The sequence below is a fragment of the Tenebrio molitor genome, chromosome 7 (assembly GCF_963966145.1).
Source record: "Tenebrio molitor chromosome 7, icTenMoli1.1, whole genome shotgun sequence".
NCBI lineage: Eukaryota > Metazoa > Arthropoda > Insecta > Coleoptera > Tenebrionidae > Tenebrio > Tenebrio molitor.
Window position 1 is genome coordinate 1,834,415 of NC_091052.1, and position 13,354 is coordinate 1,847,768.

Sequence of the window (13,354 nt, forward strand, 5' to 3'; positions counted from 1 at the left end):
ATGTCGCAACTCTGTACTCACATAAACATGAAACTCGTTGTTTTTACTCTTCTTGTAATAGTCACAATCGCGGTTTTTAAACATGTTCGCTCAGGTCAGTACAATTTGACATTAATCCATTTTAACGACTTCCATGCTAGGTAAGTATCAAATCTTACATTTTTATAAAAAGAAACCAGTCAAGATCTTCTTCCCAACTTGTTTTTATTAAACCACAACTTCTAGATACGAACCTATTGATAATCAATCAACCACATGCGAGGGAAGCAACTGTATTGGAGGATTCTCCAGATTGTACTCGACGATCAAGCTGTTACAACAAAATAACCCCAATTCACTCTTATTAAATGCAGGTGACAATTTTCAAGGGACTTTATGGTACATAGTCCACAAGTGGAATGTTACTCAACACTTTTTAAACAAATTGTCGTTCGACGCACTTGTAATTTGCCCAACACTACCATCGTACAAGGTTTTGAAATAGATACATTTCAGACATTGGGAAATCACGAATTCGATGATGGAATCGCCGGTCTTGTACCCTTCCTGAACCACATCAAAGCTCCAGTTGTTGTTTCAAATATCGACGACAGTAAAGAACCACGTCTGCAAAACTTGTACAGAAAGAGTGTTGTTGTAGAGAAAGGAGGAAAGAAAATTGGTATCATTGGAGTACTTTTGACAGAAACCAATGTAAGACTTTGTCGTGTGGTTCCAGAATTCAGTATTCAGTTTTAGCTCACTTCTCATACAGAAAACTTGATCTTCAGAAACGAGATAGAATCTGTAAACGCTGAAGCTAAGAGATTAGAAAATGAAGTCTTCACCAACATTGTTCTTTCGCATTGCGGGTACGAAGCAGATCTGGAGATGGCACGAAAATCTGTTGGGAAAATTAGTATGGTAGTTGGTGGACACACAGATACTTTCTTATACACAGGAAGTAGGTAGGTTGCACTCCTTGGTCTCGACTGTAACTGTATTAATTTAGGTCCAGTTCCTGGTCCTGACAAGCCGTCAGGACCTTATCCAACTGTTGTGACAAATCAAAACGGAAATCAAGTTTTAGTGGTACAAGCGTCTGCTTATACGAAATATCTCGGTAATCTTACTGTGTTTTTTGACGATTCTGGTAACGTAGTAGACTGGAACGGAGCACCAATATTTCTGGGTCCCAAAATTCCCACAGGTATAAATATGTTTGGTTTAAAATTTGTACCAACCCTCGATGTTACAGATGAAGACATCGATGCTGATTTGTCGGTTTGGAAGAAAGCTGTAGATTTAGAAGGTAGTAAAATCGTCGGAAGTAGTATGTTTACGATGCCAAAACAACCCTGCAGAGAAGAAGAATGTCCTCTGGGAAATTTTGCGACAGACGCGATGGTGTCTTCTGTACGGTTATTCATTACTTTTTGATGTCCTCCCCTTAACCTTTCGTTTTAGTATATCGATAAGGCTGAAGAAGGTTCGTGGACTTATTCCTCAGTAGCCATGATTCACGCTGGAGGAATGAGAGCTGGCATGGACAAAGGGAGTACGTAGCAGCGTAGTAAGTTTTAATCATTTGTTGTATTGTTTTTGTTGAAGACATCAGTTTCAATCAACTCATCGCTACGTTTCCGTTTCAAGACACAATTAATTTATGTGAAATCAAGGGCAAACATATCATAGAAATTCTGGAAAGTTGTATGAACGACAATCATTTAAAATTTCCTCATTTGTTTCAAGTGTCTGGTAAATTTTAATAACGTCAGTATTGAAGAAAATCACATTTACATCCGTCTTAGGTCTAGACGTCGTGTTTAACATTAGCCATCCTGAAGGTCAACGAGTTCAATCACTGAAAGTTCGATGCAGGGAATGTGTCGTCCCAACTTATGAAGATGCAGTTCTCGAAGAATATTATCGAGTTTTGTTGCCAACATTTCTAACAGACACCGGTTTTAACCCGTTGTTTAAAAAATACATAAAGAACAAGAAAGTTGGTGACTTGGATTCAAATGTTTACGTAAAATATTTGAGCAAGGAATCTCCGTTGGCAGCGGTTGTGGAAGGTAGAATTCAAATAACAAAATAAAGATTTGTATAATGTATTTTAGAAATAAATTACATATATAAAAATATCGTTACATCTACTAGTTACATCACAAGTGTTTTTCTTCAACCTGCCTTGAATTTTCTTTGGATCAATGTTGGTCGATTAATCTCTGCTGTTACTTTCGTTTTGTGATGACTTCTGTCATCAAATATTGCTCTTTTAATATTTTGGAACGGCATTTCAATTGAAAAGACTAGGAGTAATGAACACAGAATGATAGCTACAGTTTCAAAAATCTGTAACTGATAATAAATGTGTTGAAACATAGATATTACAATGTACAGTGTGAGTGAAAAATCTGGAATCAATTAGATAAAATCGAAAGTATTGAAGTTTTTGGAAAGTGTGAAAAAAAAAACGATGGAAATATGACAATCAGCTGAAAAAAAGAAGTTGTAAAAAATAGAGCTCCACAAGAATTTCTTATAGAATTCGACAATTTAGATTTTATTGAATTAGTTCCAGGCTTCAAAGTCGCACTGTATAATAAATACATTACAAATCAGTGACATCTTTAACAAAAAAGAATAATATTTTATCAATTAACTGGTAAAAAATATTATATGTTTTATTTACCTGATAATAGGATTGATATTCATCAACATGTTTTGTCAATCCTACGTTATAAAAGAAAACTGGAAATTGCACCAAATACAAGGCGTAGGCTACTTTTGTAGCTATTTGGAAATATTTCCAATCAAACATTTTTCCAAACCATCCTAAAAACAAATATGAAATGATATCTATCGCATTTTTATTTATACTCCAATTAGTGTTTTTGTTACCTGAAAGGTTTCTATTAAAAGTATACACTCCAAATGATATGCTCACTCCAAAGAAAATTGGATACAAAGCGGCATTAATTGAGGCCTCTACTTTATTGTAAATGTAATTTTTTTGGACCATATGGTAAGGCCATATCCAGCTTCCGAGAAAACACGACAAAAAGAAGCACCAGAGGAATGCCACTTTAATCTGCACAATTTGTGAAACATGACCGTGAAAAAGATAAGTTAATATGTATTATAAGAGAGATAAAAAGGTGAAAAAATGTAATTTAAATAGATAAATGAAATGTATTGTATACCTTGGTGAATGATGGATTAGGATTCGAATATTTTAGAAAATAGGCGCAGGCAACTCCTATTAAATAAATAGTTGCTCGATGGGTTGGCAAGATATAAGACAGATTAGCAACTGCAAACATTTTTGAAATTCTGGAAATAAAATCATCATGGATGTCATTCTGTAACAATTTTTTTCGCTTACGGAATTCCAAAGTATACCACACTGGTTAATTCATGTTGATACGCCACCCAAAATCTTAGAACTGATGAAGCTGCTGCCAAAAAACCCAAAACAAGAAATCCGATTGTTTTTGACGTCCAGATTAAGTGAATTAAAATGGGAGTTATCAAAAACAATTGCATATCGATTCCTAGCTGGTGTGTATGTGTCAGACACTGAAATCAAGAAGTTGAAGCAAAATCGCTTTTTCATCATTTTTGATTATCTACCATATTTTCAAATCCAAAATAATTATGTACGAAAAATATATTCCTCCACATGTATTGTTTACACAGTACCGAATGATGGTCGATGACAGTCGGCCACAAAGGCCCAGCTCCCCATGACGGCAGAATATACGTGCAGAAAAGAATTAGAGCAACTACATTGGGCAAAATTCTGCAATTCAAATTTTATTTATCAAACACTATAGAACACCAATGGAACTCTTTAAAATAAACATTTTTTACATATTAATTTTTTTTAATCGAATATTTTTGTTTACATTTTTTTAACCCCTAATTCAACATTTCGTTCATGGGATAATAATAATCATCAATTGAAACGAAAGAGTGAGTGAAAATGTTTTTGTGTGATAAAAACTCCAGTTTTTTGAAGAAAAAACGACCACTGTTCTATTTTTTTTTCATTGTTTTTCTTTGGAGTATTTTAATCGAGTATTTTTTTTCCGTGCTTCGTAATCAATGGATGTGTAAACACATCAGCGGGTATGAATTGTAGAGTTCAAATTATAATTACATAATTTTAACCCTGTTTTGAAGAATTTACGGAAAATATGATTTAAAAATAGCTATTTTGGTCGATACTGTCAGAATTTGAGAATTTTGTTCTTCGTGAATAGATTTTGATAAATGTCACAACTTGTCAAAGCGAAATGTCAATCTAATTTTAAAGATTTTAGGCGATTTCGACCCTTTAAGGGACTCGTCGAACAAAAAACCGTTGTATTTAATTCGTTCGGGCTCTTTATGGCACTATTATTTTAACGAGTCCTATTTGTGGTTAAATTTATTGCGTTGACTTCCATAACACCCGGTATAAAATAAAGACACTTAGCACCTGTTTAGCACCTACGAAAGAGATCTTATTTTAGATGCCACACTGCAATGTAACGTCGTACGGCACACATAAGTCATGAGTCCGTATCGCAGCTAACGTGTTAATTAAATAATTAATAAATAAGTAATTGAATACCTAATAATTTTGGTTTAACTTATATTCAAAAATAAAACATCAGTATTGTTGGTTGCCTAGGTTAAAATTATTCTGCGTGTCAATTCTTTAGTCGTTGATTTCATAGTGCGCATGTGCACACATTTTTGAGGTTAAGTTATTTAATTTGTTGAAGCTGTGTTTATAAATTGTCTTTTACAAATCGTGCGTTTGTTTAAATACATCAGTTGTGAGTGAAGCATTTTTATTAAATACATTACAATGCCTCCGACAATACAAAACGGCACGACCACACAAGAAAAGCGACCTGTTAAACCTGTAGAAAAAAAGTAAGCAAAACCGTTTGTATAATTGACAAAAAACTAGCAAACTGTTTCATTTCAGATCAGACCTAATATGCAGAGTAAAATATTGCAACACGTTACCGGATATACCGTTCGATTTGAAGTTTATTTCCTACCCATTCGACTCTTCAAGGTGAACATAAACATGTAAACAATTTTGCACCGCTTGACCTATGGTTTTTTTGTTAGATTTATTCAGTTCAATCCGACATCATTAGAGCGAAATTACAGATATGAAGTGCTCACAGAACATGATTTAGGTGTTGGAATTGATTTAATTAACAAAGACATTTATGCTGTAGAACCTGGGGCTCTGTTAGATCCAGCTGATGAAAAACTCTTAGAAGAAGATATTTTAACCCCACAAGATTCAAAACGATCTAGACATCATGCTAGATCAGTCTCGTGGCTGCGTCGTACTGAATATATTTCAACAGAGCAAACGCGATTTCAACCCCAAACTATGGATAAAGTTGAGGCGAAAGTTGGTTATAGTATTAAGAAAAATTTGAAGAATGAAACTCTATACATGGACCGGGATTCACAGATTAAAGCGATTGAAAAAACATTCAGTGACTCTTTGACGCCTATTGAAAAGCATTACAGCAAGCCAAATATTACTGCCGTTGAAGTATTACCGGTATTTCCTGATTTTAATCTGTGGAAATATCCGTGCGCTCAAGTTATTTTCGACTCGGATCCGGCGCCGGTTGGAAAACAAGTGCCGGCGCAGATTGAAGAAATGTCTCAGGCCATGATTAGGTAAAATATTGAAAATGTAATTTCCGGTTTATGTAATATGCATTTTTTTTTTTTTAGAGGTGTGATGGACGAAAGTGGCGAACAATTTGTAGCCTACTTCTTACCGACCGAAGAGACACTAGGTAAGCGACGAGAAGATTTCGCCAATGAAATTCCTTATCAAGATGATGAAGAATATGAATACAAAATGGCTAGAGAGTACAATTGGAATGTGAAGAGTAAAGCAAGCAAAGGATACGAAGAAAACTATTTCTTCGTTGTAAGACCAGATGGGGCTTATTACAATGAGCTAGAAACCCGTGTCCGGTTGAGTAAACGTCGGCAGAAAGTTGGTCAACCGGCCAGCAATACCCGCCTTATTGTCAAACACAGACCAATGGACGCGAACGAATTTAGAATGCAAAGATACCGCGAGAAGCAACTGGAACCGACAGGTGACGAAGACGAAGAAATGGAAATTGAACAAACTGAAGAACAACACGAGATCGAAAGTAAACACTAAATAATCCCAATAAATCAACCCACTATCTTTTTTTTTATGTTTTAGAAGAGAGCGACGCAGAATCTTCACGATCAAAATCGCCGTCAAGATCCAGATCCCCATCACGATCAAGATCTAAATCCAGATCTAGGTCCAAATCACCGTCGAGATCTAGATCTCGATCAAAGTCCCGCTCCAAATCAAGATCCAGATCCAAATCAGCGTCGAGATCGCGTTCAGGATCACGTTCGCGCTCCGCATCAGGTTCCAGATCACCATCTAAGTCACCGTCAAGATCTAGATCTGGTTCTAAATCGCGATCGCCATCTAGATCGAAATCCAGATCGAGGTCGCGCAGTAAGTCGCAATCGAGGTCCAGATCTGGATCTCGATCAAGGTCAGCTTCTAGATCTGGATCAGAGTCTGGTTCAGGATCAGGAGGTAAATCTGACAGCGAATAGATGCGAAGACAAAAAATGTATTTGGCTTTACACATTTTGCGTATTGGTTTATTGCTTTTGTCATGTTTTATTAATATAAGACTGTCATGGTCATACTAGTACTGCTAGTATGACAGTTATTGGTGTAAATATTTGAATAAATATGGTTTAAACAATACCTGAATATCCTGTTGATTAATTTGTCCCCGAATTTCATAGTTTTTCCATTGTTTAAGTCAGACAACAAAGCATTCGCATTGAGAAATCCACTCAAAAACATGAATACGTCTGTGTACACGATTGCGTTTCTTGCTAATATCGTCCAGGGTTTACTCAGTCTCTGCAATTATACTATTGTAATCAGTTGCGTGTCGGTGACATAATATATTACAGTAATTGTGGGTGTCCTGTTCATGTACGGATTGTAAAATAAAGAGATACTTTTATGCGACATGAGTAAAGCAAATGCAGCTAGAAAACGCATCCCGTGCAGACCAGCTACCTGATTGTTATCGTTTTCTTTGATTTCCAAAAATTTTGCCCAGTTTCGTTGTAAAGAAAAACTCAACAGTAGTTTTAACAGTACACCTAAAAACAAACATAGTAGTGAAAAAAATATGTGCAACGCTTTCCTTTACCATTATTTATTTTTGTAATACGCTTTTTGTCGGAAACGTATTGAGTACAATAGTCTAAAAAACTAGCAGCAACGACCGCTGACAAGATGGTAGCGAAAAATATTCTAAAACATAAAATACATAAAGTACAGCTCTACTGTATAAATGGAAAACAGTAAACAGGTCAAGTAGTAGACAATTACTTTAAATGTTATCATCGATTTGACTAATAACTCTGGAAATGTGTGTCAGATACACAATATCCTTAATTGCGTACAGCGTACAGTCTAATAATAAGTAATATTTTATTAAACCGACCATTATACATGTACAGGGTGTATCTGAAATACGTGTGTTAATTTTAACCAGTGGAAGAACTCGCCAACTTATGAAATTTTTCTCTATAGCATTTTGTAAAATTCGCAAGTTTTCCAAGATTTTTGGCCCCCCAATTTTTACCGCACGAGCCATTCTGTGTGATTAATTAGTCTCTGAGAATTTTTATTTTAATTATTTAATTTTCTCTATAACAATGTAACTCTTGACAAGGTTCCGTTTCTATCACAACAAAAAATTTTCGCCTTTAGCCACAGGCGAGGGTAGGTACAGTGGCGGCCATTAATTTGGAAACACCGGTCTAATCTAGTTTATTGGATATTTCTAATATTTGATAGTGTAAACGTTATGTCATGAACTCATGTCACCCATGTCATCGTTGAGCGCATTCAACAGACTGTCACAGCCGAAATTGATATGTCAATAACATTGTCAAAGTGACAAACAATTTTCAATAGAAAAATCTTGGTGTTTCCAAATTAATGGCCGCCACTGTACTTTTGAGGGCTTATTTAATATAAAAAACGTTTCATTTAACAAGCTCTGCTACGTGTTAAAATTAACACACATACCTATTTCAGATACGCCCTGTATATATCGTGTTCCATTAACAATAATAATTATGATAATTTATTTTCTTTTTTCGTGTTTTTATTAGTGTTTTAAATGTGGATTTAATTAAAATGAATTTTAATGAAACAATTAAATAATAATTAAGGGGGATTGGTCGAAAATCTTCATAAATGGATGTTTTTATGAAAGAGTTATTTTATAAATATTGAAATCATGTCAAAAAAAGTAAAACAAGTTCGAGAAGTGTCACGATGAGGACATTTTAAGTTGTTGTTTTAATTTTTATTCGATTTTAATAAAACCGAGATACCTAGCTACATAATCTCCAGTTGTTAAAGGCTGGACGTCTTTTACGGCTTTTTGACACATGCCTGGCCGAATTTGTGTTCGAACACCATAATTTTCTTCTAATGAATTTTTTAAATCTTCTGGTGAACATTCACGTGGAATACAAAATCCCCAACGAGCCATGGTAAAGCCAGGGATTCTATGGGCAGGCTAAAAGGATAAAATTGGATAATAATTAATACAGTAAAATTTTGGAATAGGAATAATCAACTCAACTAAAAGTAAATCAGACTATTATTTATTTTAATTCATTCTAATAATTCTGTAGAATTTATTCTAATTTTTTAGCAAGTCACTTCTCACTTCATGGATATTGATCAGATATTTCGTATAATCAAGAGAAAATCTTGTGTAATCGAGTTAGCTTTTGAGACGAAACCGCTGTCTTCTTCAATTAATATGTTTAATAGTTGCATAACTGTGATTGAAAGATTAATGTAATTTTTTAACGTAAATTTACAATTTTCTACTCCTATTAGATAATACTGTAATTATTAAAGTGTTTTGTTCACAATTAGTTGGTAACCCTACCTAGCTTTTCGAACCCTTAAAGGTTGGAAAGTGAGCGATTCCACGCCTACACTTCAACCGGTTAGTAATACCTACTTAGCAAAAAAGAGTCAGTAATGAGGCGTAATTGGTCAGAAATGAAATCATTTCCAACCTCTGGGGGCGTTGCTATTGCACCAGTCGCGAAAATCTCTGTACAATGGCGGACAAAAAATTTCGTCCACAACTGTTATTCCACTTACGTTCACGTAGGTATGCTGTAAAGAATAACCTGACTTCACCTGTTGTTTCAAATTTGAATTTGCAAACGTCAATCATAATGACAATATAGGTTAGGTAAACTACACACAATTTTTGTGAAATGACAAGAAAAGGGAGAACGCCGGAATAGTAGGTAGGTACGTTTTTTCGAATCGTAATTTGCTTTTTGTGCCTCCGGCCGGAATTTGGTAATTTGTAGATCTCGAAATCGTCCAGAAAAACATGACTTGCCGGCCTAGTACGGCAAAAGGTAGGGATTTTGAGTTGTCATCGGTTTCGGTTGGCACGTATTATCAGATTCTATCAAGTTCTGTGGTGTCAAGCATCAATGCCAATTCTGTGCATGGCTCGTTAAATGTTTTTCTATTTACAATAACGTACAAGTTACAAAGAAGCAATATTTAACTAAAATTAATTAATGAAAATTACGTTTTGAGCGACTTCTTGCATGTCGGCTGGTGTATCCATTATACCAAATGTTTCAGGAAAATGTCAAATAAACAAATTAATTAAATTTAATACACGTCAGGAAACAGAACGATGTTGAATTTAAAATTTAAATGTTTAAGGGTTACCAACACAAAAAAGTCCCTAGTACCAGTTAGGAGTATTAAAACAAGAAACGGTTTTGCGAGTACTTACATTTTTCAAGCCTCGGCTAGCGCCTCGGCCCGCAAATTTACTCGCACTCGCAAACGTGCCGTTTTTCACTTTGTTTTCACTCAGGAATCATCAAATAAGGTCATATATGGTAATAGCCATCGAAAGGAATTTAATAATCTATCCAAATCTGTGAAAAAATGGTGGGTAGTTTTTAAATGGCGTCATTCCGCGGAAACGAAAAAAGGTGGAGAAATGAGAATCACCGAAAAATGTTTCCTTCTGAAAAATAAAATAGACCTTTTCGAGTTTTTTCGAAATGTTATTTTTTATACATATATCTAAATAACAGTTGTATTTTTTGGAAAAGAACGCTTTAATAGATGGCCACCATTTAAACACACAACAACCTTTTTAAACGCAACGTTTTAAAGGTAAATTTTCACGTAACTCTTATCTGACACGTTATAATTTATTATTCTCTCTTTCCACGAAGTAAAAGGACTTTACACTGGGAACAACGTTTCTAAAATGGTTTTACTAGATAAATCTAGGTCACATCTTTAGAAACTCAATGTAAGATTATCACTTACAATTTTACATAAGTTTTTGCACAATCGATAATATTCATATTTACATAACAAATAATCAGTAATTTTCGTTTTTGCTACAGAAAACCCACTTTTTTGAACACCAGCTACTTACCTTTCATTTTCATTGTTCGTAAGTTTTGCATCTTATCAGTGTCTGGGTAGTTATTCATTTGTCTGGGTTACATAATTTGCCTGCACGTTACGTGAAAAAATTCAATATCGACATTTGTTAATAACATTTTTACGTCCATGTTTTATGGTTTAACGTAACGAGTTTAACAGTAACAAGATAAAAATAAAATAATAAATCACAAAAAAAAAAACAATTTGTCGAGTTGTTGACATTCTCTAATTGATATGTATGTATTTTAAATTGTGTTAATAGGTTTTGCTATATTTTTATTGTAAATATAATACATATTATACTCTTTTTACGTTTTGGTTTGGATATTTATGTTTTTTTATTGCATTTCAACACCCATAACCTAACAAATTTTCTTGCATTCGTTTATGTAACCAAAATCTACATACATCAACATTCCACTCAATGTCACTACTAGCTAAAAAATAAAAGTGCTACAGGCAGTGTCCAACTTAGTTCGCTGCATAAGAACAAGTTTCAAAAGTAGCACGATCAAATGTTTATTAAAGTGAAAAACACCTAACTGTACAGCGTGTACGAGAGAGACAAGCAGAGTCTGCTTCACCTGCAGATACAATTTTAATGCAAGAGTAGAATAGAAAGGAAAATGATTTGTTTAGATCATTATTTTAGAAAAATCGGTGTTTAGTAACTGGATTACAAAAAGAAAACAACTCTTGTTCTTTTAGAGGTTTGTTACACAAAGAATCAACTTACATCGGTAAATTCCTCCTTAAAGAAGTAAAACGAATGGACCAAATCCTTAAACTTCGAATATGGTTTTTGCCACAAGGGCTCTACGTCCACTTCAACAAGACAATACTGGGCCGTTTCTACTTCCATACATTCGTCAAAATTGCCGTACTGAATAATGTTACCCTGTAGCAATCCAGACGGCAACTTGGCCGTTGCATCTAACACTGCATAAAAATTGTCATCGTAATTAGGTCCCAAATTTTGACAAGAACTCACTTTTCAATGCATTCAAGTCATTTTGGTCTATAAGCTGTACAAAATTCCGGTAGGCTTTTCCACATTCCGGTTGCAACGAAGTAGTGTTCATCAGTATTTTTATCGGAAAGTCCCTCCATATTGACAACAATTTTGGTTCTACTGGAATCGTACATAGAACGCACGGCACTAACGTAACGCACCAAACATAAATTTTGAACATTTTGGCAAAACTGGTCAAACGCGGAATGGGTTCTCGTTTATATGGCGTGGAAAGCAGATTGTGTCGAAACGCAATTTAAAATTTTAGGCAGCGTAATTATGACTTATGTAACGAATGCAGATAGACGGGCGATAGGTTAGTGGAGTATCTTAAATATTTATAAAATTCAGTGATATAATAGTCTTTATTTTTAATTTCGGTATAAATTAACGTGTTGCAAGTTTGTGGCAACATCTTGGTATTGTTGCATTGAACCATGTGTAATGAATACAGACTGTCCCAATCTCACACAAACGTGCTATTACACTATTATTTTTTGATAACCTGATGATTATATTGCAGACTTTTAATTTTATTTTAATAGAAATTATTTTGAAAATTTATGAAGTACATAATATTTTTGTTTTACAATACAAAAATTTCCGATAATACTCGTAATGTGGACTCTGGTAAAGTTCCCTGAATGCTTGCAGCGTTTCCACGTTGAATGGCAAGGGAAATCCTCTCGAAAAGGATCTTAGATTTTGAATGAATTAATGAATCGATGGCTTCTTTGTACCAAGAGCCTAAGGTCTTAAATTAAATTATGAAATGTTTGAAAATTGTAACACGGAAACATTAATAACTTTTGAATTGAAAATAACTGTTGTGCAGTTGTTTTAATCAGTTTGGCAATTCTTTTTAAAAAATGCAAGTCCATTGAATTACTAAACAAGTAAATGTATAATTCATGTTACTAAAAATAATTTTAAACAAGATTTTACAATGTGCCAAATAACATTCATACTTCGACATATCTATAAAATATGTAACTAGTGGCGTGCAAAACAAATACCATCGATCATAGGTACAAATCAAAGTGATTTTTTATAAGTCCTTGAATTAAAACTATACATTCTTCAATACCAGAAAAAAATCATAACATTTTTTGATCAGCACAAAGGTTTTTCTTCATCACCTTAAAAATTCACTTTCACCGGGACATCTTATCTCTGGTAGACTTTTAAACATGTTTTCTTTTTATAATTATCAAGCAATTAATCATTTTCCTCGTAATTGTTACCTACAGAATTATAAAATTAAGACACCATCTGGTTCGTATCATATAAATAAAAGAGTAAAAAAATATGAGTGAATGAACAAATAGAGGAAATATACAGGGTGTTTCAAAATTGGCGAATTCCGAATTCAGAGCGTGGTAGGGAAGGACCCAGTGGAGCTCCAAAAATACTTAGAAAAAAAAAAATTCGCTCTTCCTGAAGAAGATATAAGCACTTTAATTTTGTTCAATACATAGCAGCCTTCATATCCACAGTGACAAAATACTATTCTAGCTACGTTGCTGTTTCATTTTTAAGAAAAATTACAAAAATTTAAGATTTTTTTACTCCAAAGTAAAGCTATTTTTCAAAAAACTGTATTACGTTATTATTTTCCACCATAAATAACAATAAACACTGAACTTTTCAGCCTGTATTTGAAGAAAACGCAGTTCAAAAGTGCACCTTCAGACCAATGTATCTTTGTGGGGGGGGTCCCGATTTTTTTTTATTTCCATATTTGGACTACTGAAGTGATCCCCTACAACGCT

At 34.2% G+C, this 13,354-nt stretch overlaps 4 protein-coding genes across 4 annotated transcripts in view; 3 read left to right on the forward strand and 1 right to left on the reverse strand.

Annotated features, from left to right (window-relative positions):
• Positions 1 to 2,145, forward strand: LOC138135590 (apyrase-like). Its single transcript, XM_069054352.1, has 9 exons — positions 1 to 140; positions 226 to 442; positions 496 to 693; positions 739 to 943; positions 992 to 1,189; positions 1,238 to 1,395; positions 1,447 to 1,537; positions 1,591 to 1,737; positions 1,791 to 2,145. Exons 1-9 carry the CDS (start codon positions 1 to 3, stop codon positions 2,078 to 2,080), a joined length of 1,644 nt encoding a protein of 547 aa, XP_068910453.1. The 3' UTR covers positions 2,081 to 2,145.
• Positions 2,078 to 11,797, reverse strand: LOC138135586 (nose resistant to fluoxetine protein 6-like). Its single transcript, XM_069054347.1, has 12 exons — positions 11,562 to 11,797; positions 11,307 to 11,509; positions 8,446 to 8,633; positions 7,248 to 7,351; positions 7,001 to 7,197; positions 6,789 to 6,949; positions 3,619 to 3,787; positions 3,371 to 3,564; positions 3,189 to 3,318; positions 2,887 to 3,076; positions 2,678 to 2,820; positions 2,078 to 2,343 (listed from the first exon to the last, which is right to left on the reverse strand). The coding sequence occupies exons 1-12, from the start codon at positions 11,761 to 11,763 to the stop codon at positions 2,164 to 2,166; spliced, it is 2,061 nt and encodes a 686-aa protein (XP_068910448.1). The 5' UTR covers positions 11,764 to 11,797; the 3' UTR covers positions 2,078 to 2,163.
• Positions 4,686 to 6,793, forward strand: atms (RNA polymerase II-associated factor 1-like protein antimeros). Its single transcript, XM_069054354.1, has 5 exons — positions 4,686 to 4,911; positions 4,967 to 5,059; positions 5,116 to 5,688; positions 5,746 to 6,179; positions 6,236 to 6,793. Exons 1-5 carry the CDS (start codon positions 4,844 to 4,846, stop codon positions 6,628 to 6,630), a joined length of 1,563 nt encoding a protein of 520 aa, XP_068910455.1. The 5' UTR covers positions 4,686 to 4,843; the 3' UTR covers positions 6,631 to 6,793.
• LOC138135597 (uncharacterized) overlaps positions 9,238 to 13,354 on the forward strand; it is a 9,028-nt gene continuing 4,911 nt past the window's right edge. The window contains exon 1 of the transcript XR_011161022.1: positions 9,238 to 9,387. The gene's annotated coding sequence lies outside the window, so the exon portion shown is untranslated. The remainder of the gene's footprint in view (positions 9,388 to 13,354) is intronic.